General features: G+C 47.6%; 2 protein-coding genes across 6 annotated transcripts in view; one reads left to right on the top strand and one right to left on the bottom strand.

Moving 5' to 3' along the window:
• The window catches only part of ZBTB37 (zinc finger and BTB domain containing 37), a 331509-nt gene that overhangs the window by 263178 nt on the left and 46966 nt on the right, over window positions 1-21365 (top strand). The window lies entirely within an intron of this gene.
• DHX9 (DExH-box helicase 9) overlaps window positions 1-21365 on the bottom strand; it is a 45450-nt gene that overhangs the window by 2404 nt on the left and 21681 nt on the right. For all 4 annotated transcript variants that reach the window (XM_050307363.1, XM_050307360.1, XM_050307359.1 and 1 more), the window contains 24 exons: window positions 20158-20298; window positions 19072-19186; window positions 18759-18871; window positions 18230-18375; window positions 15071-15117; window positions 14574-14707; window positions 13890-13979; window positions 13629-13790; window positions 12286-12363; window positions 11828-12019; window positions 11204-11345; window positions 10641-10723; window positions 9426-9582; window positions 9168-9268; window positions 8362-8575; window positions 8074-8168; window positions 7851-7924; window positions 7080-7232; window positions 5360-5520; window positions 4341-4452; window positions 3612-3773; window positions 3378-3505; window positions 2035-2264; window positions 687-802 (listed from right to left, as the gene is read on the bottom strand). In XM_050307363.1, coding sequence (XP_050163320.1) covers window positions 687-802; window positions 2035-2264; window positions 3378-3505; window positions 3612-3773; window positions 4341-4452; window positions 5360-5520; window positions 7080-7232; window positions 7851-7924; window positions 8074-8168; window positions 8362-8575; window positions 9168-9268; window positions 9426-9582; window positions 10641-10723; window positions 11204-11345; window positions 11828-12019; window positions 12286-12363; window positions 13629-13790; window positions 13890-13979; window positions 14574-14707; window positions 15071-15117; window positions 18230-18375; window positions 18759-18871; window positions 19072-19186; window positions 20158-20298 — 3146 coding nt within the window. The remainder of the gene's footprint in view (window positions 1-686; window positions 803-2034; window positions 2265-3377; window positions 3506-3611; window positions 3774-4340; window positions 4453-5359; window positions 5521-7079; window positions 7233-7850; window positions 7925-8073; window positions 8169-8361; window positions 8576-9167; window positions 9269-9425; window positions 9583-10640; window positions 10724-11203; window positions 11346-11827; window positions 12020-12285; window positions 12364-13628; window positions 13791-13889; window positions 13980-14573; window positions 14708-15070; window positions 15118-18229; window positions 18376-18758; window positions 18872-19071; window positions 19187-20157; window positions 20299-21365) is intronic.

Here is a 21365-nt window from a genome sequence, read left to right as displayed (position 1 = left end):
CACCTGAGATGAGCTTCCAAGTCCCTTCCAACCCAAACCATTCTGGGATCCTGTCATTCCATATTCAGATAACACCAATATGTAACCTCTTGCATCAAAACAGAAAGAAACAAAAATATAAAGTGAACTAAGAACATGAGGCTCCAAGATTTTTCAAAGCTCCAGGCCACCCTCAAAAATCCTAGTGAATTAAACTTAAGCATTTGTTTGCCTCCATTAGGGGTAAAAAATAAAAAGACACCCAGATGGTATTTGGTCATGGCCATAAAATTTACACTGCCAGAAGCAATCATTGCTCTCCTCAAGCTGTTTCCAAGGTTTGAAAACAAGGTTTCCTCAGCCTCTTTGGAGGCCCAAAACTCACAGTACCTCTTATTCACCTTCCTGTTAAAGGGGAAAAAACCAGCAGTTTTTTTGGAAACTGCCTGGTGTCCTGTTCTCAGCTGAAGCACACGATCTGCATGGAACAGAGCTCCAATAAACCCCTCCTTTCCTCACAGGAAACAAAGGTGATGCCTTCCCAACACACCTGTGGTGCAGGGCCTGCTCCGGGGTCCCTGTTCTAGGGACATTTGTGGCCACAGAACTGACACTCCCCCTGTCAGGGGGCTTGGAACAGGATGGGCTTTAAGGTCCCTTCCTTTCCCAAACCATTCCATGATTCTGAGCACCAAGGAGGTCCATACCAGTCATCCACCAGAACAAGCTCCCCGTCTGACAGGACTTTCTTGGAGGCAAAGAGGAGCAGCTGCAGGGGGCTCACCAAGGTCATGGTTTTGGCAGAGATGGCTCGGGTTCGAATCTGCAGGTCAGAGAGGAAAACGACTCTTGGAATGGAAAACAGATCCTTACCTTCCTCTGGACACTGAAACTGGAGAGTTTTGTAAAAATCCCACCCAAACACACCAAAAAATGTAGGTATAATGTTAGGAGATGACAAGAGCACGTGCACAAACAAAATTTAATGCCAGGCCGATGTTTAGAGGGTTTCTGTACTGGCTGGTGTAAAAAGCTCCACCAAAACCCAAGAGCTATTTAAAAATATACCCCTTTTCTGTGTCTGCAGTTGTGCAGCTGTGGTTTTGCAAGAGCCATCTCATGCTTTGCCAGCCTCAAAATGACCCAGGCACGGCTGAATTATCTTCCCACCTTTTGCACTGCTGGGGCTGTGAGGAAAAGCTGCTTCAGTGGAGTCCAGCTCATGCACGTGTGCCAGCCTGCCTTCTGACCTCACAGAAACCAAACCTTGAACCTGAACGTGCACTTGGATCTCTCTGAGCCAGAGGTAACAGCCCTGACTGCCCAGCTCCTGCCCCTCACTTTAGAGAGGAACAGAGGAGCAGCACTTTGCATTCCAGCCTCCCACCCTGCCAGCTCCTCTCTCCCTCCTGCTTTCACACAGCAGGATCTGCTGTACTTGTCTGTGCTCAGGGAGAAGATCTGCTCCTGCCTGGAAGTCACCACACATACTCAGGAGAGAGAAACTTCCAGAATAAAAACTCTGGCAAGGGAATGGCCAGAGCCCTGAAGTTCCAGGTGAGACAGAGGATGGTTTAAAACTCCATCTATTGCCAAACACAAAAGCACTGCCTTTGTTTGCTCCTACACAGACAGGTGAGCACCCCCCTGCCATATTCCATGTCCCTGTGTTCTCCCTGGATCCGTAAGCAGCACAAGTGATAAGGGTAAAAATTCTCTGGTGCCTGATGAGCATGGAAGAGCTCCCACAACAAACTCTGAAAGAAGATGATGGTTTAGATCCCTCTCTGTGATCTGCCTGTTGCCACAAAACTCACAGGAACTTTCCACTGGATGTGGTTGGCTGGAAGGCTGATGTGGCTCCTGGGAGGCTGAGTGACACCAGGACCACGTGAAGTTCACTTGCTGGAAAGAAAACCAACCAACCAACAGCCCCTCCCCAGAAACCAAGCTAAATAATGCACAGTCAGGTCTTATCCTTGTGGCTTCCTTCCCAAGCAGAGCCTCTGGAACAGTCTGGCAGCACGTGATGAAGAACAAACCCAAAGGCTTTACCTTTTCCCCGAAAACGAAGAAGGGCGAGGGGTACTTGATGTCCTGGCTGCTGAAAGGGCAGTTGACAGATGATTTGTGGATGAGAGCGTTGTGCCCCTCAGTGGTAAGAATTTTCCTCTTCTCCTTGTGGTAGCAGACGTTGGGGTAGACCCCAAAGGCCAGCAGGGAGATGACAACGTCCAGGTTATTATCTGGGCCGGTGTTGTTGAACGGCTGAGTCATCAAACACTCTGTTGGCAGAGAACAGAGGAGTGGCTCAAATCCACGGGGCAGGGAGGAGAGGAGAGCACAGCAGAGCTGTCCTGGATCAGAGCAGGGTTGTTTGGGTCCTGGATCAGAGCAGGGTTGTTTAGGACCCTGGACCAACCCATTTTCTGATTCAGTCCACTGGCAGAGGTGCATCTGCTCCCCAGTGACCTCTGCACTCACAGCATTTCAGCTCTACACTCCATTTTTAATTCCTTACTGGACAGCAAAAAGCTGAAAAACACCACCACCAAGGAGGTTATTTTCTCTCCCAAACTCTTCATAAACAAGGAGAGAGGGGGTTGCCCAGAATGTGCTGCACCACAGTGTGTTTACTGTCATTTGTTCTGGAGACAGAACTTTGAGGGGAGGTCAGAAAGGATGCTTTGATTAGTTTATTTGTTACAAACCTCCCCAGAGTCTCTGGGAGCTTGTTTTCAGGTCATCTTGCCCAGAAAGAAAGCTAAGGAAAAATGCAGCAGTGATCCTAAGCAGCATGAGGAGGAAAAAAAAATTAAAGGAATTTAAAGAAAAAGAAAATAAAAAGGAAAAGAAGGGGAGATAAACATCTACTAAATCCAGCCAGACAAATCAATTTCACTGAGCTCCTCAGCAACATCTGGCAAATTCAGAACCTGGTCAAGTTTAAGAAATTTGTTTTTTCCTAGAAAATGGAATAATTTGGCACTCTGCTGCAGCAGGAGTCACAGGGAACACAGCACCGTGCAGCTCACACAGACTCCCTGCTCAGGCTGAAGGAAAGGATGGGAGGAGTACAAAACAGCACGTTTTGGAGATGCAAAAGGGAAGGAGAAAGAAAACCAGGGAGGTAACACTCTAAGGACAGCTGCTTACTAGATCTTCAATCCTGCAGCCCTGAGCTCAGCCTCCAAAACCAACCTCTGCTGCACCACAGCCCCCACAGCTTCTCTGGTTCAGGAGACAGCACTGAAATTCCCTCTAAAAGCAGAGCAGCCTTATGGCAAACCCACCAAACCCTCAGTGCTTGTGTGCTCAGCACAGACCATCCTGCTTCTTTATTTATCACCTCAGAATGAAAAATGCAATGATTCATTACTATGTCCAAGCAGAATCACCTTCAGGGAAGCCAGAGCTAATGAGTATTTCTTTCAGCTGGACTTTTGCTTCCCAAGTCATTCTCAGGGTGGCCATGCTGAGTCTCTTGTGCTCACAAAACCTCTTCTCTGCTTCTTCGCCACCCATCCTGAAAAGCAAAAAAAGAGAGGGAATTAGGGGTGTGGTGAAGGGAGGGGAAAGTTCCCACTGTGCTACCCATGAGTGCCCCTCGGCTGCTGGGCCACACAACGCACCTGGCATCGTCCCAGGCCTGGAAGACGGAGAGCAGAGCCACGTGGTCCGAGTGCCTGGTGCCAGCAAAGTTCCTGTGGACGTAGCCCAGGCGTTTGCCCTCGCTGATGAAGGGCTCAGGGAAGCAGGTGGCTGCAGAGATGGTGCACACAGCATCTCCCACGCTGAAAGGAGCCACACAAGGGGTCATGGGCGCTCAGCTCCTGCTGCTGGGGGCAGTGCAGCTTCTCTGCTGCACACCTTAGTGATCTGGCCCTCATCTACCACAGCTCTTCCCTGAAACACTGCTCTGGGAAGTGGATGTTAAATCAGGTCTGTCTCCCCTCCTCCCCATCCACACACCACCTTCTTCTGGTGAAAAGGACCCTGCAGCCATCACAGTGACAAAGCAAAACCCGGGGATTCATTTTAATCCTTACCCCAATGTCAAATTCCACGTCTCCCCACCTCTAGCTCACTGTTATACTGAAGTGCTTCCAGTCCCACTCTTCATTCATAAATATTCAGGCTCCACTGATCTGTGGCAGTGAACTCTCAGTTCCATGACTACTTCATTCCCTGCACTGGGAGTTAATTTTCCTCTGCTCCCATGAGTATTCAGTCTGCTCTCCCCAGCTGCAGCACTTACTGCTCATCTAAATATCTTGATTCTTCTCTCATACAGTGCATGCCAAGAGGCTCAGGAACTCAGAAAACAAGACCAAGACCACTGAGGTGAGTTCTCAACTTACTAAAAAATACAGCCCATGATCATCATCTTGCCCAGCCGAGGCTCAATGGGAAGCTTGGCCAGGATTCTTCCCAGAGGTGTCAACTCATCGTTGGAATCCAGGGCATCCAGCTCTGAAACAAGATCCCTTGTTATCAAAGGGGGTCAGCTAATCCCAGAAAGCCTTGGATAAGAAATTCAGAGTTTCTGTCAGTGTGTTTAAATAGAACCCCACCTGCACTTAAGTTTACAATACTGCCAACCTGATTTTCAAAACCGCTCTGAGGTCAGACAGATTTTACTTCAGCTTTACAGATGTTTTACTACCTCCTCCACAGTTAAAACAATCACTATTTAACTCACATATTGTATTCCCATTCCTTTTTTTAGTTTGTTTCTGTACAACCACCACTACATTGCTAAACTTTCTTCAAGTCCCTATATTTGATCTAATCACAGCCGACCAGGGAGTCTTCACTGCTGCTGCAAGGTCACAGAAATCTCTTCCTCAAAAAGAGACCACCACAAACTCTCTCTTCCATGAGGCTTCACCTGCCTTTCCCTCTTTCCATTACCTAAAAATTATCATCCTCAAAGCTACCAGGAGTTTTTTTACATTTAAAAAAAAAATAAAAAAAAGCTTTGTAGCCTCAGCAATTAAACAGGGAAGGAAAACACATAAAGGACTCCTTAGCCACCATCAAATCCATTTTTCTTGGTACCTATTGAACCCAAAAGCCTAGAGAACAATTTGAAAATAACGTGCCTGACCTTCCTGAAAACGTGCTAGCAGTGTACCTGCACTGAAAAAAAAATCACAGGGAGGCACCTGCAGAAACAGCTGAAAACATTTGCCTTGGGAATTCAAGTTATTTCTTCAGCTGCACAAGCCACCAGGGCTGCTCCTCCCCCGGTGGGCTGTGAGAGCAGCACACGCTGTGTGGAACACAGCGTGTGCTGCTCTCACAGCCCACCGGGGGAGGAGCAGCCCTGGCCGGCGAGCAGCGAGTGGAAAATCATCTCCAGGGACACCGCAGGTACCTCTGAGCGTTCGCTCCGCCTCGATCACCGCGTCCAGGGGCGGCGGCTCGATGGCCTTGGCCAGGAACTGCCCGATCCCGCCCAGCCGCAGCAGTTTGATGCTCAGGGCGATCTCGTGCAGCGGCGTCCGGAACATTTCGGGCGTCATGTGAGTCTGAAGCCTGGAGGGGCAGGGGAGAACGAAGCACAGTGCTCTGATCGCCGCGAGGGGTCATTGCACCAGCACAAATTGCTGCCCTCCAAAGCAAACTCTGCCCCGCAGAGCCTCCTGCACCGCAGCCTGGGCCCTTCTTCCAGGCTCCTCCTTTCTCCCCTGGCTACATCTGCACTGGGAATTCACACAGGGTGCAGCCCTCACATTCCCACTGCCTGATGTGGCTTCTACCACGAGCTGACCACACAGAGCCCCATTCCCAACATCCCACTGTGTCCATCACCATCATCTCCTCCTCCTCCTCCTCCTCCCCTCCTGACAGACAACCTGCTGGCAGCCCTTCTCTACCTGTCCCTTCAAACTCCAAACCACCCACCCCTCCTGCACACACCTCTCTGATCACTAAAGACAGTTAAGTGTTTCTGCTGGATGTTTGCCAAAGGTGGTTTTTTTTTTTGGATGGAAAACACACAGAGCTCTCGAGTCTATAGCACAGTGAGCCTTTGTGATCCCCTTCAGCTTGCTGGTTGAAATATGAAGTCCAGGGAATGACTGCACTCAGCAACAGGCTGAAAGGGTTTCAAACCTAGAAAGGGTTTCAAACACCTCGAACAGATATCCAGGTTCAGCTGGCACCAGATGTAGAGGGTATCTCTCAAAAGATTATCTTCACAAGTCCCCAAACCCTTTTCTAGGCACCACAGAGCTAGTATATTTGGGGTTTGGATTCTTTCAAGGAAGGTAAGTTTAAAATCACAAAATCCCATGATTACTCCAGTAGCCTGAAATCAGTTCACTGTCAAAAACTGTTAATGAAAATGACTCCACTGTAACTCAACAGCAGATCTAAATAAATTGGAGCAATTCAAGGAGAGCTTTTGATCAACTGATGCTTTCAGAGGTTACAAAAAGTTGAACATCAAAACAGTTATGCTCTAAGAGCCAGAGAAAGGGGCACTGGAACTTTCATGAGGGAGATCAAACACAGAGTGTAACAGCTGTGCAGACTTTTCCAACCAGCAAAGAGATTTCCATGGCTCTACTGATGGAGACTCAGCTTGGCAGAGAGAAGGGGTCAGAAGGTGCAGCTGCAGGGAAGGTGCTAGGGCAGCATGAAGGGGCTTCCTGGTCATGGAAGGGGATGCAGAGAAAAGCAGTATCTGCTTTCCCTGCTTTTTGCCACTTTCCTGACAGAATTGCCTCTTATGTGGAGATGCCAAGTGTCCCCAATGTTTGCAGGCAGAGCAGAGCAGAGCCTCATCCTCCCTAAACAGCTCTTTTCTGCCTTGCCTCAATTCCCATGCAGTATTATTTTTCCCCTGAGAGGTTGTGGAGGTTGCAGTGACTCTTTTAATACTAAAATCATCAGCTACTTATCCCCCTGGCACTACGGGTGACAGCATCGTGACACAGGTGCATTTTTTTAGCCAAAGAACTGAGATATTTCTTTGTGAGAGCTCACACCACACATCTCCTCCCTGTGCCTTCTGCAGTGATTTCCCCAGCGTGAGCAGAGCAGCCCCCAGCAGCCTGGGGGTGTTTTGTCCCTGCAGGGCAGGCCCTCACCTCTCAAAGCGAGCTCTGCTGCACAGGTGGAAGCAGAACCCGGCCCGCACGCGCCCGGCCCTGCCCTTGCGCTGCTCCAGGTTGGTTTTCGAGGCCCAGACCGTGGCATAGTTGGTCATGTTGTTGTGAGCTGTGAACAGCTTCACTTTTTGCCTGTTCCAGGGGGAAAAAAAAAAAACCAACACTTGAGATCAATAGTTCTTCACCTTCTGTCCTGCCAAATCAGTTATTTCACTGCTTGCAGTCACGCTGCCACCCTGTCCGAGTAGCTGAGCCTTGGCTAGTTAGGCATGGACCCAGCAGCTAAAGCATCACTCTAAAATGCAGTGCCCAAACCACACACAGAATGATGTTCTCAAAACTGTCTCAAAAGCTTAACATCATCCTAAATTCATGAGCTCCCCAGGTGCACGTCGCTCAGAGAACATGCCCAGCGAGGCAGGATCTGGAGGAGACTACAAAAATCTTCCTCTCTTCCGTCAGGCAGACACTGAGGGTTTGTAACTCTCATTTGGCAGATGGCATCCACCCAACTGGCATGGAGACCCCTCGACACCTCCCATGAATAGTGCCAGCGTGACCAGCCCAGCCCACTGAGATGCCAGCGGGGTGTGTCACTGCACTGACCAGCCAAACACAATGCTGATTTGTCCCGAGCTGGAGTCCTCCAGCTCAGCTCTGGGAGCATGGGAACACAAGGCCCTTCTGTGTGCTCCTTCTGCGTTCCCAAGGGTGGGATTTACAGAACAAAAAGCTGCTTCAGGAACTCACTTGCAGGAGTCGATAACGAAGACCACGTCGTTGATGGTGATGCTGGTCTCGGCAATGCTGGTGGATAAAATAACCTGGGAAAAACAGGAATTGCAAAGTGGCATCACTGGTCTGGAATAGCTGAGGATGGACAGCAGGATCAACTACAGAACTTACACGAACCAAGTCAGCAACACACTCCCCAAAAGCTCAAGAGAGCTGCACACAGAGAAGGCTCCCTTACTTTGGTCACTCCGGGAGGCACGGGATCAAACACTCGGCGCTGCTCTTCCAGAGGAATTTGGGAATGCAGAGGTAAAATCCTGTACTGGTGGCCTCCTGCAACAGGAACACAAGAAGGCTGGTGACTACTGCTGGGTGACTCTCATTTCCTCCTTGCACAACAGAAAAACTTCTGCTCATTCACTTCCACAACAGATTCGCTCCCTGAGCCTCCCATCCCACTCCCATCCTCCCACAGCCCAGAGTTTCCTTGGGAAAGGATGAAATATCAGGAAGCAGCTGCTCGTACCGAAGCGGGGGTTCATTTCTAGATGCTTCTGCATCGTATAGATCAGGTTCCAGCCAGGCAAGAAAACCAGGACGGCTCCTGGGACATTCAGGGTCTTGATGTAAATCAGCAGGGCCTCAATGAGCTCAAAAGAGGTTTCTCTCTCGTTCAGCTGAGCCATGGAGTGCTTTGTTTCTGGGCCATATTCATCACTGCAAATAAGGTTGCAGTTGGCCTACAAAGAAAAAAAAATCATATAAATTAATTTACTCAAACTGTAGAGGCTGGCTGGCCAGGCAAACAGGAAAATGAGATATGTGGGTAGTTGCCTCTCAAGAAAAACTGGCCATCTTTTAAAAACTTCAAATGACTGGCCTAAACAGAAGTTTCAAACCTACAAATGAAAAGCTACAGAAGTGACAGGTTCTGGACAATGTCTGTGAGTACTGACAATACCAACTGCAAGCAAAGAAGGGAGAGAATCTAAATTTTCACCCTGAAAAGGCATCACCAAGCTCATGCTTCCCTGTTTCTTCTTCCAAGGTCACCAATCTTTTCATTTCCCAAAGCATTTCAGTTCTAGCTTTAAAGAGGAGTAGATTGGCAAACACAAGAACTTTGGCTTCACTGAGAAAGAAATTCTTCAGTTTAGAAGGGCAGTGGGCAAACTGAGTTGTACTGCTGAAGTTAACAGCGATCTCAGGTACTAAAGGTAGGAAAGCTGCTGCAGGTGTTTTAGTTCAACAATGCCAAAGGAATTACACCTGAGTCAGAGCCCTAAAACTGGCACTTGTTCCATTTTTCATATGGGAAAAGATCAAACCTACGTCATCATCTTCACCGCTTTCTTCGTCCTTCTCTTTCTTCTTCTTCTCCTTTGGTGGAGGAACAAACTGAGTCATTTGAATACAATCTTCCAGAAAGTAATCTGCAAGGACAGACAGGTGATCAGCACTGACTGCCAGAAACCTGTGCAAGAGTTCTTCTCCTCATCTCCCCAGAGTCTCCTGATGTAACTGGGAGGTTTCAGAGCATGAACAAAATAAAAAGTCAAGCAGTTGCTGGAGGTGCAAGCGATGGTTTACCTTGGACAGGAAAGGTTCTGCCGTAGACCTCGATGATGGGGCAGTTGAAGAAGTACTCACAGAACATACTGGTGTCAATGGTGGCAGACATGAGGACTACCCTGATCTCAGGGTAGGCCTGGATGACGTCCCTCAGCACCACCAAAAGGAAGTCAGTCTGCACACAGGGAGAATAAGAGAGTCATTCACTTGCTACCCGTGAAAAGCAACATCTTCCCAAGAGACCAGAAGGAACTACACAGACATACACATTTACTGAACAGGAGTTTCACTGCACAAGAGAAGTTAACAAGTAGCATAAAAACATTCTGTAACCAGAAACACCTGTCAGTGCCTTACTCTCAAATTACTGCAATTTTAGGATTCCCAATTTTAGAATAGTAGTCTGCTTCCTTCCCAACAATACATTACAACCTCAGGTCTTTAAAAACTTGGTTTACATATAAAGTGGCCACAGTTCATAAAATAAGTAAGAATGACTCAGTGCAGGTGTTTGTGAAGTTTAGAGTTCTGTTTAAACGTGACATTTCTTTAGTTTTGCCATGCAGTTAGGCAGGCCCTTAGTTCCACAGGTAGAATTCCCATCTCAGTCAAAATTTCCAAACTTGTGGTTTACATCATTAACATAAAATTCACTGATGAAGAGAAAAATATGTGTTGCAACTGAATCCAAATGAGACCCCAAATGTCTGTCCAAACAAGCTTAAATATCCTGTCAGAACTCTGTGGTTTCTCTCACTCCTGGTGTGGCAAGGCTGAAAACGATACAGAATCATCAAGGGGGCAGAAAATGTTTCCCGTTTCTTAAATGACATTCAATCCCTGCCCTAATTCTACTGCAAGGCCTGTAAAATATCCCCAGTAATACCACCCTGTCAGCAGGAACAGCACTCCAGAGTAACAGTGCCATTCCCTGTGCTCCCCCGTTTGGACAAGATGTGCTTGTGCTGTGCTGTTCTGTTCTCCAGAGGGGACCAGGACACGGGAGATGCTGACAGGAAAAAAGAGGGCAGCAAGGAAGCACAAGTCCTTGCTCTGCTAATCAGGTAAGGGGTAATTAAAGAGCTGCTAAAAACATTATTGAGGATGGAAAACTGAGGTGTACGTCCCTTAGCAAGACACAGATTGCTCTGACACGTTGGCTGCTACACACAGACACATCCAGGAGTTGAAGAGAAGCAGAGGGATCAGGACTGGGGTCACCAGCTCACTCACATTAATGTCTCTCTCGTGGATCTCATCAACAATAACGTGGCTAATGCCACGGATCCCAGTCTCCACCTTCCTCAGGAGAACACCTGAAAAACACACAGCAGGTAAATATCCCTGTAACAGATCAATCTTCCCCCTCTCAGCCCCTGGGTTAAAAGCCAGGAGGTGTGCAGGCTGCCCAGCCCCTTTCCCAACCCACCTCTAATTGCCAGGCCTTCACCTGTACCAGTGACAGCGAGGGCACGAAGCATTACCACCCGAAAGACCCTTTCACTTTCCCACCCAGTGCTGCCTCCCCTTCTGGCTTTTAGGGACAATCATATGGCAATTTTATTTCTTCACGAGATTATTTCTGTGTGCTACCAGACCTGTATTACCAGACCTCTGAACGACAGCTTTAATCTGTCATTGCAAACAGCACATCAGCAAACTTCTACCCCCAAAAAACCCTCTTCAATCCCCGAAACGGGCTCCCTGCAAGCTTTAACCGAACCACACCCCCGCTTCTGCTGCTAACTCAGAGTGCAGAGCCCCAGGAGCTGCAGAGGTGCCCCAGCAGTACAGACCCACGGTGCAGAACAGGATGCTGGCGTGGGGCCGAGGCAGCACGGACTCGAAGCGCACGCTGTAGCCGCAGCTCTGCCCTGGCTCCTCTCCCCGCTCGTAGGACACGCGCTCGGCCACCGACACCGCGCTGATCCGCCGGGGCTGCGGGGAGAGGTTAATTCTGCGTGTGAAATCACGGAGCAGGGATGTGAGGATGTCTGGGAACTGCCAGCTGGCATTGGCCAAAGCTTTTCCCCTCAGTCTCCTGAAAAGTTTTCGCCTGGGCAAGGTGCAAGCAGGACTATCCAAACTGAAGATCCACGAAAGAATAAGACTCCAAATGAAGACGTACATAGTGCTGAGGTTTCTCCTGCTGGTATTACTGAGGAGAAACCTTTATGAACGATGCCCTGCCACGATAATCAGGTTCCTCAGCACATCCTTCAATCATTCAAGGCCAGGTTGGACGGGGCTTGGAGCAAGCTGGGATAGTGGGAGGTGTCCCAGCCCATGGCAGGGGGTGGAACGAGATGAGCTTTACGATCCCTTCCCGGCCAAAGCACCCTGTGACTGTGGGATTCTCCCCTAACTGACCTGTGATTTCTCATGTCCCCCCCAGGAGTGCACTGGGCACAGCTCCCCACCTGTGTCACCACGATGTTGCACTCGGCAGCCCGGCCGGTTCTGATGTGCTCGTCCAGGATGTACTGGGGCACTTGGGTGGTTTTGCCACAACCGGTGGCCCCACGGATGACAACGACAGAGTTGTGACGGACGGCATCCAGAATTTCACTCTCAAAATTCTTCAGGGGTAAGGCCTCTCTCTCTTCTTGGATCTGGGGAAAAAAAAAAAAAAAAGAAATCCAGCACGTTTCCAAAATCTCCAAAAATCAACCTGTTCTGCTCCACGTGCATACCCTGCCTCATTTTTCTACACTTTCCCCTTACACAAAGGAAAAGCTGTGGAAGAACAGATCACAGCTTGTGTTTTTTCCTGACACAGCACAACACATCCCCTTACACACTTTGTAGACATTATGTTCAACCCTTCTGGAAGTAAAAGGGACTGGTGCAAGCACAGCATGTCACAGGAAGCACTTACCCTCTGTAACTCCTGATCCTGCTCCAGCCGGTACATGAAATCACTTTTCAGATCCATGCTTATTTGCTCTGGAGTGAGCTGTAAGTACAACACATTGCTTGGAGGCTTTTTGACTCCTTGTCTATGTCCTAACTTCAATAACAAATCAGCCACGGCAACATAATGATCCCAAACATCATCATTTCCTACACAGCTCCCTGAAATCACCGATGAGCTCTTTCATGTCATTCATTCCAGCATATTAAAATTAAACATTCAGCCTCAAAGAAGTTTCTCAGAAGGATCCAAAACACTGAAAAAGAACAATTGTTTAAATTTAAACACTTTAACTGCTTGAAAAACACACTCTACTCAGCAGGAAGCCAAGAGATGATCATTCAGACAGGAGCTTTTAATGTAAGGGCTGAGCTAATGCAAGCACAGAACCACCCACAGAACAGCAGCTGAAAAGGGAAAAGTGAACCGAGAGGGAAATTCATCAGGCAACTCCTGTATTTCAACTACCAAAGAACTGCAAGGAAATTCAGATTTGTCACCAAAGGGCAAATTGCACCAGGACTAGCACAGAGAAATCCTGGTGAGATTTGAAGTCAGCTCAGTTTGCAGTGTCCACACAATTCCTGCTCATGTGTTTAGAACAACACCCCAATCTACATCAGCTCCATATTTTTTACAAGTCGATACGTAATGATCAGTGTCAAATTGATGTCATTTGTGGAAAAAACTCCAGTGAAAGAAAGTTCTCTCAGTTCTCTCTGGTTCTCTATTGTAGGAAACTCAAGTTCCTGCCCCGAGAGTCTTTTCTTACCAGGTTATACCAGTCAGACCAAATTACCCTCTGAATTTGGCAACCCAATAATTTTCCCCTTCTCCCTCATTCTACCATGCCACGTTGTTGCTCTTCATTTGTTCTGGGCTAAATGGGACTAGAAATGACAAAAAAATAAGAAATTTGGCCGATTGTGTAGTGACACTTGGCTTGGAGCAGTTTCTCCTCCCAGAAAAAAAAGTCCTAGAGAGTGGAAATATGGGAGAGAAAAGCTAAGGAATTATAAATGACATACCATTGTAATTTCAATTATAAGCTTTGTATGGGCTGCACAATGGGAAGTAAAAAGTGAAACAAAGCAGAGAATTGGGACACTGCTGCTCAGGACCTAGTGAAACATGAAGAGAACACAAAGAATTCCCTGCCTCCAGGTCAGTAAAGGAAGAAATTTTATCAGTGGACTGTTTCCTCCTTTGGAATAGCTTATACTTTAAATCCTGGGGGTGGGGAGAAGCATTTAAAAGTTCTGGAAGCACAGGGAAACAATCAACAAATCAGTTTAAGTTAGTCTTACATTTGCCAGAGGACCCTCATCAATATTGCAGCCGGTCCAAGGGTTCCAGTTGGAATGAGGAGGTGACCAGGGAACAACCCCCATGTGACTCTGTCTCTGCGATGGCTCAAAATGGGCCAACTTCCCAACGCTGATCAGAACTGGATTACTGGGATCTTCAGGCTAGAAATCCAAAAGCAGAGAGGGCAAAGACAGGCGAGTGCCTTAGAGGAGCAGGTGTGATGTTCCCCACTGGATGGAGTACCCGAGCCACGCACTCACCGAAGGCACAATCTCCAGGGACAGCTCCCGGACTGTCTTTTGCAGCTGATTTTCTAAGTCAGGAGACAGTGACACCTCGTAGGGTTCCAGCTGGGAAACATGGAAAAACTACACGTCAGTATGCACAGAAAGACAGACACTGGGAGCCAGAACTGTGGGCTGAACCATCAAACAGGGTCAAAGAGTATCACCGCTTCAAAATTCACAGTCTTGGAATGTTCTGGTGACTTGTCATCAAATAACAACCTGTAGATTATTTTTAAATATTTGAGTTTAACTGGGCAGGAATGCATTCTCAAAGTTGCTACTGAACACCTAAATAATACATATTATTGGGGGGGGGGTGTATATATTTAGATAGATTTGAAAGTCAGCAAATGCTCATGTGCCAGAGAATGAATCCAAACAGCTGAGCATAAACAGGAATATTTCAGCTCGTAGAAACATCCTACCGGAAAAAGCGTTTGTTACAAATAGTATTTCATTTAAAATTAGTTACTGCTCCATTCACATACCCATGAAGTTATAGTTCTGATCCAAATCACTGGCCAGAACAGAAACAGCTGCTAAACTGAAGGAACAAACTCAGTAGGTTGAGAGCAGACTGTAACTCACTCGTGTTCATGGCAGCGCTCCCGTGCCGTGAAAGGAAAGGGGTAACTCCTGCCCCCCTCTCAAACTCACCGACTCTCCTTTCTTCTTTGTCTGCCCAGAGTAAGGCTCGATGACCCCCAGGTGGTAGAGCTGCCTGACCAGGGACAGGGCACAGGACTGAGCTGCCAGCTTCTTGTTGGAGCCGTGCTCGCGGCTGAAGATCCCTGTGGCACACGGAGGTCAGAGCGGTCAGTCTCGCAGCTTCCACACCAGGCACTGCTCTGAAACAAACTCTCTGTGCACACGGGGAAGTTTCAGATCTTGATGGATCCAGGGTTCCAACCTAAAACCCACCAGCCCCCTCCAGCAGCTGCCTCAGCCTGGCTGTGTGATGTCACTCACTGACAGGTCCCAGGAGGTTTTCAGTGTGTGTGATTATCCCACACCACCCAGCAGCATCACACAGAGCGTCCCTCACCTCTGCAAGTGGCTCCAGCACCTAACTGTGATAAAGTCTGTACCCACAAACATTCCTGTGTGCCAACACCCATCCCTTGGTGAGTTACAAACTAAACAGGAACACTCACTTCTGCCCAGCTGCTTCACGTAAATGGTCATTTCTGCATTAAAGCTCCTGCAAGAGAAACAACACAAAGGTACAATCACCAATAGCTGACACTGCAAACATATTCACTCTTTCCAATATTTCTAGGCAAAGACACCCGTGCCCTCAGCCAGAAACTGTCAGCTCATCAGTGACCGAGGTAAAATATTACTGCTTTTAGTCCCTTTAACCCCAAATTGGTTGGTAACACACCTGCCATCAACAGAACCAGTAGATTTGATAAGAAGAATCCTGCAAATGCCACCGTTCAGCATTGAAATTTAAAGCCTCATTATTAGGAAATATGCTCTGAACTGTCCAAGTTCAAGGCAGCAATTATAAAGCAGGTAGGATGTTAATGTAACATTAATGTGCATCCCACATTAGTGATCAGATGATCTAATCACAAGATTACTAGATCTAATCCCACTAGTGATCAGATACTAGTATAACACTAGTAACTCACTAGCAGCCTGTGTTTAACAGCTCAGCTGCACAACCTGATACAGCTACTCTGCTTTTTGCCACACATTTGGCCAGCTCAGAGCACAGCCAAACCCAAACCAGGTCATTCAGTCACAGACCACTGAATTTATCTGCACAGGAGAAGACAAAACACTTGAATTTGCATGGAATTCCATTCCCTTATTGCCACAGTCTGGGAACAGCAGAACTTTAATTTACCGAGTAACTTGTTACTTGAGTAACAAAGTTCCTCGAAGGTAACTCAGAGCAGCAAACCTCATTGTTTGCTTAGCAGGCATGGGACCAGTTCATTTAGAGGTCAACTGATCACAGAATCATAGGATCATGGAATGGTTTGGGTGGGATGAGACCTTAAAGCTCATCCAGTCCCACCCCCTGCCACTGAGCAGGGACACCTTCCACTAGTCCCAGGTTGCTCCAAGCCCCGTCCAACCTGGCCTTGGACACTTCCAGGGATCCAGGGGCAGCCACAGCTTCTCTGGGCAACCTGTGCCAGGGCCTGCCCACCCTCTGAGTGAAGAATTCAGGCTTAAAGGCAAAAATAATCTTCAACAGAGGAGGATGGAAACCAGATCCGTGTTTTTCAGAATCCCAGACCTAAGCCCGTGTTCGCCAGATGAAAAATTAAAGCCCAATTCCTGTAAGACAGGATTTATCCTGGCAAATGTGACCCAAGCCATGTAAATGGGCTCTACTGGACCGAGATCCTCTTTGGAAACCGGGCCCTGGCACCTGCCCAGCTGCAGGCAGAGCCTTGCACCCCCGTGTGCTTCACTTCTTGCTGCGAACAAACAATAAGAAAGGTTAGGTGAGTGCTTTCATTCCAGGTTAGAGCCCCTTCCTGTGCTACCAGCGAACTGACCTGCAGGCACAGTGGCTTCAGGGCTGGAAGGCCACTGGCTCTCAGGGACACAACGGCCACCTAAGACACCGATGACAGTATGTTTCTCAGCCAGGCCTACAGTCAGCATTCAATCTCATTCTCCTCCACCTGAGGGGAGAACAGCAACACCACAGATCAGTTTGCAGCAGAGCCCCACGTGATTCCCTAGCCCAGCCGCGTGAGCTGTGCCGCTCTCCAGCAGGAACGGGAAGAGGCAAAGGCACCCCACGCTTCCCATGGAATCCCAGCACATCCCAGCCCTCAATGTTGAGTTCACGCTCTGTGTTTTTAGGAGAGCCGCGTTTAGATTTACAACTCGTACCCTCCTGTCATAATTAAAGTTTCTGAATCCAGATTTCCCAGCTGTTACTGAGTTCTGAGACCATGAACGTGATTAATGGACCACAAATGTCTGAGAGCAAGGCTGGCAGATCTCTTATAATTCTTTTATAATTAATATCTCTGATCATTACTCAAAAAAGCCCCCAAACAGACTGGCAGGATGCATGGCAAGTGGTATTTCTTAAAAAAACCTACCTAAACTATACAACCATCCTCAAAACCCCAAAACCATCTGGAGCTATCCCTCTCCTGTCACACACCCCGAAAGGATTAAATCCAGCAGTTGGCTCTCCCTTAACAAGCCCTAGAACACATGAGGATTGTTTATTAGACGTTACAGTAGGTTGTGAATTCCCCCTTCTGCCACTCCATCCAGGGAAACCCACACAACCTTCCCTGGATAAACAGGAAACTCTGAAATGCCCTCTGGAAGATCAATAGCCAGGCTGAGAAACATACTGTCATCTGCAGTCACCTCGTCCTGCCCCAGGCTACCTACACTAAAATCACGGGGTTTGGTGCCTGCACCTGCAGAAGGTGCAGCAAAAAGAGCTGCACAAAAATTCCCTAAGCTGCAGGAGGAAAGAAGTGCTCAGGAACTAAGCCTATCTGAAATTCCTAGCACTGCACAAACTAACTTTTTGTGTCACTCACGTTTAAGAGAAAGAAATGGCCTTGCCTGAGAGATGTAAGTGGAGATGAAGTGACTTGAAGACAGGTTTTAAATGAGAATTTACAGCTTTCTGCACCGACACAAGTATTTTAAGATATTCTAAATGCTTGGGAGACTCAACAAAAGAATACCAGAAGTCCTGCAAGTGAGACTCTCGTGAAAGGCTGTAAGAAGAAAATTCTCTTGTCTTTCTAAAAACATCAACTGTCATAGAACACAAGTTTATACAATGCAAAAAAACCCAGTCCCAAACCCAGCCAGGAGAATCCAGCAGCAGCAGCAGCAGCATGCCATTGTTTCTGGCCACAAAGCATCACCATATTTCACCAGAAATACAATGTCCTGATGTTTTGATGATTGGTAGAGAGTGTTTCCAGGGGTAAAGTAACAAAAAACATCAATTCTTGATGCACAATCTGCCATGAGTTATTTCCATTTGGGGAAACACAGGCAAATTCTCTGAAGGAATGGGCTGGAAGTCAAATTAGAGTAATGTCCAGCTGGTCTCAAGGGAAAGCCTCAAAACCCCTTTGGGAAGATTCTGCCAAACTAATTTTCCCGGTAGAAGATTCCACTGTCAAAAAAAAGTTAATTGTAATACAAAGAGAAATTAAATGCCCTTAAAGCACATTTCTACACAAGCAAACTTAGGGTTGTTGTTGGTCCTGGCAAAGAACACTGTGGAGCACTAAAAGTAAGTGTGAACAGCCACTGTCACCAAACCCTTTGTACACAGACAGTGACTAAAACTACCAAACCTGTTGTGATCAGGCCCCATTTCAGTGTATTTATATTCCTCCTGGATCTTCTCCTTTTGGAAAAACTGGTTCAGACGTGCCTTGGCATTTTCCAAGGTCCAACCCCCATGAAGGTCAGCATTTAAGTCCACTTCTGACTCTGAGGTCTAATATGGAAAAGAAGAGTATCATTTACTAGTTTTAAACATTCTTACAGCAAGTCTTTCAAATAACTCATCCAGATTCCATAAAACAATTGAGGCATTACAGAAAATGCCCAAGAGTCCTCAGTAATTCCTTATTTTCACAACAAAATGACTGTACAAACACTTGGACATGTTCACAGTGCCCAGAGTGATTCATTTTGTTCCCAGCTTGACCAAATCACCTCTGTTAAAAGCCAGCGAGTAAATCTGCAGCTTAAGTTAAAACCAACAGCAAAATATCAAATGAAAACTCCAAGCCTGATTACAAATGCAAAGAACAAATTAAAGGGGGTGAAACAGGGACCTATTTAAGAACCAAAGGAGAATTCCATAGCATGACTTACCTCCTGCCCTTCTTGCTCCTCTTTCCTTGAATAATAATCTTGCAAATTCGCCCCCCGATCCCACTGAGCTCCGTGACCGCCACAGTTTCCAGGTGCTGCACCCGGGCCATTGCCTATCAGGTGGATAAAAACAAACAAAAATAAAATAAACCCCCCAAAACATGTTCTCAGCACTGGAGAGGCATTTCCTGGTGATCTCACAGTCATTCACACCCCTGCCCCAAAAGTATGTCTCCTGTCTGCAGAGCATCGGGGAGAAAAATCACCACCCCAATCCACCCAAATACACACAAATTACAGTTTTCAGCCTTACCTACTTCACTTTTTAAAAGCAAATGTGGAGGAAGGGGCCCTCCCAGAGCTGAACTGGAACCAGTGACATCTCTAGCTGCCTCCTGTGCTCCATCAGAGGCGTCACCTGGGGCTGGCTGGGGGAGGGAAGGAAGGAAAACCTCACCACACTGGCACAGGTTAAGTTTTACTGTTCAGCTCAAAACTGCTCAGGCAGTTTAAAGAGCTCAGGCAACATTACACAGCAGTTATCCCCAGTAGACATAAAATAGTTACTACCCAGTAGCAACCCCAATAGTAAGACCCTCTAAACACTGGAAGGAACACAACTGTGGGTGTTTGAACACTGAACTGCCATGAATTAACTGGCACAGCAAAACCTAAACATCAGCCCTGCTCCCACTGGGTTTCACCCAGGCTAACGAGGCAAGAAGGCCGAGAAAACTGATTTATTCCCTTCCTTCCCAACAGGTAACACACAACGTCAGGCTTTATTTACTTTACTTTTTTCTCTAAAATTGCTGCAATGACAGAGTTACCCTCCTCCTCAGCCTTTATGTGCTAGTCACTGCTGATGGTTGATGCAAGGTCACGAAAAGCAGAGATCCTGTCACACACCTGAGGAGCTGTGGCTGCAAGCACTTATGGCTTAAAAAGATGCCAGATTTTCAACGTCTGCTTTGAGGTATCTGTCATTATTATTTTGTTGTTGCAATTTTTTTTTAAGTACAGAGAATTATATATATATATTGTAATATTATCTAAAACAAGCTCCGGGTGCCAGGTGTGAGCACTGAGCACTTTTAAAGTCAGGCTGCACCTCACAGGGACTCTGAGTTCTTTCCAGCCTCACCAGCTTTGCAGCTCCACAAGCAGCTGTTTGGGCCAGATCATCCCACAACACCCAGCTGCACTCGATGGTCCTAAGGGTCTTTTCCCCTGAATGAGTCCGTGATTCCCTGCTATTCCGCAGGTATCCCAGCATTCCAGCACTCCCTCACGCTCAGTCCTCACTGCTGCGCAGGGACTGAACCCCGGGGTGAAGCACAACTGGGAGCACCCCCTGCCAGGAAAGGTCAGGCTCTGGCAAGGAGGAAGAGCAGCTCACCCCGAAGGCAGGGACTTCCTCCTTCTTCACCTCGTTCACCCGCACCAGGTAGTTGATGAAGTCTCGGGCAGCGTTGCTCTGCGCGTCCTTCTTGTTGGTGGAGTTGCCCATGCCCACGTAGTTGAACCCTTCCACTCGGACCTGCAGGGGTGAGAGGGGCCTGGGAAACCAGCGGGCCTGGCTGAAGCACCCGAGGCTGCTGGCTCAGAAACACGGCAGGAGAAACATCGCTGAGCGGTGTTACGGATCACCAGGTACAGCCACGTGCTTCTGCAGGGTTCCACTGCATTCTTTGTGCCCACCAGAGAGACTCCCACATCCTGAAAACCTCCGTTCTCAGAGCGCCAGTGCTTCCCAAAACCTCGTGGAAGAAGAAGAAGAATGGGTGTAGGAAGGGACCCTGGCAACACGCAGCAGCAAACCCTGCCCAGGATCACTCTCCTCAGCCTTAATCCCAGGCCCTCGGACAACAAGGACAGGAGCGTGCCAGTGTTCTCTCAGCCTTAACTCCACATTCTTGCAGATAAAAACATGTGAATAATTTCTGATTTTTTTTTACTTTACAGCAGCAATTCTATGTCCCGGATGATGACACCTCCAACCGACCAGTAACTGTACTGGATTCACAGCCAGGCTGTCAAAATCAGCCACAGAGAATGTTTTAGTGAGACTCATCCTTTCACCTGTTACATTTCCATGGATGCTCATGGGGCACCAACAAACAAACCCCAAATATTGTATAATATACTATATATATTAGTTTATATATATTAGTTTTTACAAGAGTGTGGAGCGACAGAACAAAAGGAAACAGATTTAAACTGACAGTGAGTAGGTTTAGATGGGATACTGGGGAAGAATTCTTCCCTGTGAGGGTGGGCAGGCCCTGGCACAGGTTGCCCAGAGAAGCTGTGGCTGCCCCTGGATCCCTGGAAGTGTCCCAGGACAGGTTGGATGGGGCTTGGAGCAGCCTGGGCTGGTGGGAGGTGTCCCTGCCCAAGGCAGGGGGTGGGACTGGATGAGCTTTAAGGTCCCTTCCAACCCAAACCATCCTGGGATTCTGTTAAACTGTGCATAAACCACTCCACCTGAGTAACGCTCAATCTAACACCCTGAAAACTGGTTTAATATCACTGTGCTTCTCAGTTTTGTTATTGACATGGAAGATAAACGGGAAGGAAGAGTGAAATGACAAAATTAAAGTGTTT

The sequence above is a fragment of the Myiozetetes cayanensis genome, unplaced genomic scaffold (genome assembly GCF_022539395.1).
Source record: "Myiozetetes cayanensis isolate MyiCay16 unplaced genomic scaffold, myiCay2020 scf12, whole genome shotgun sequence".
Classification (NCBI taxonomy): Eukaryota; Metazoa; Chordata; class Aves; order Passeriformes; family Tyrannidae; genus Myiozetetes; species Myiozetetes cayanensis.
The sequence above is the reverse complement of the archived record's forward strand: the minus strand, read 5'-3'. Positions and strand labels throughout refer to the sequence as shown.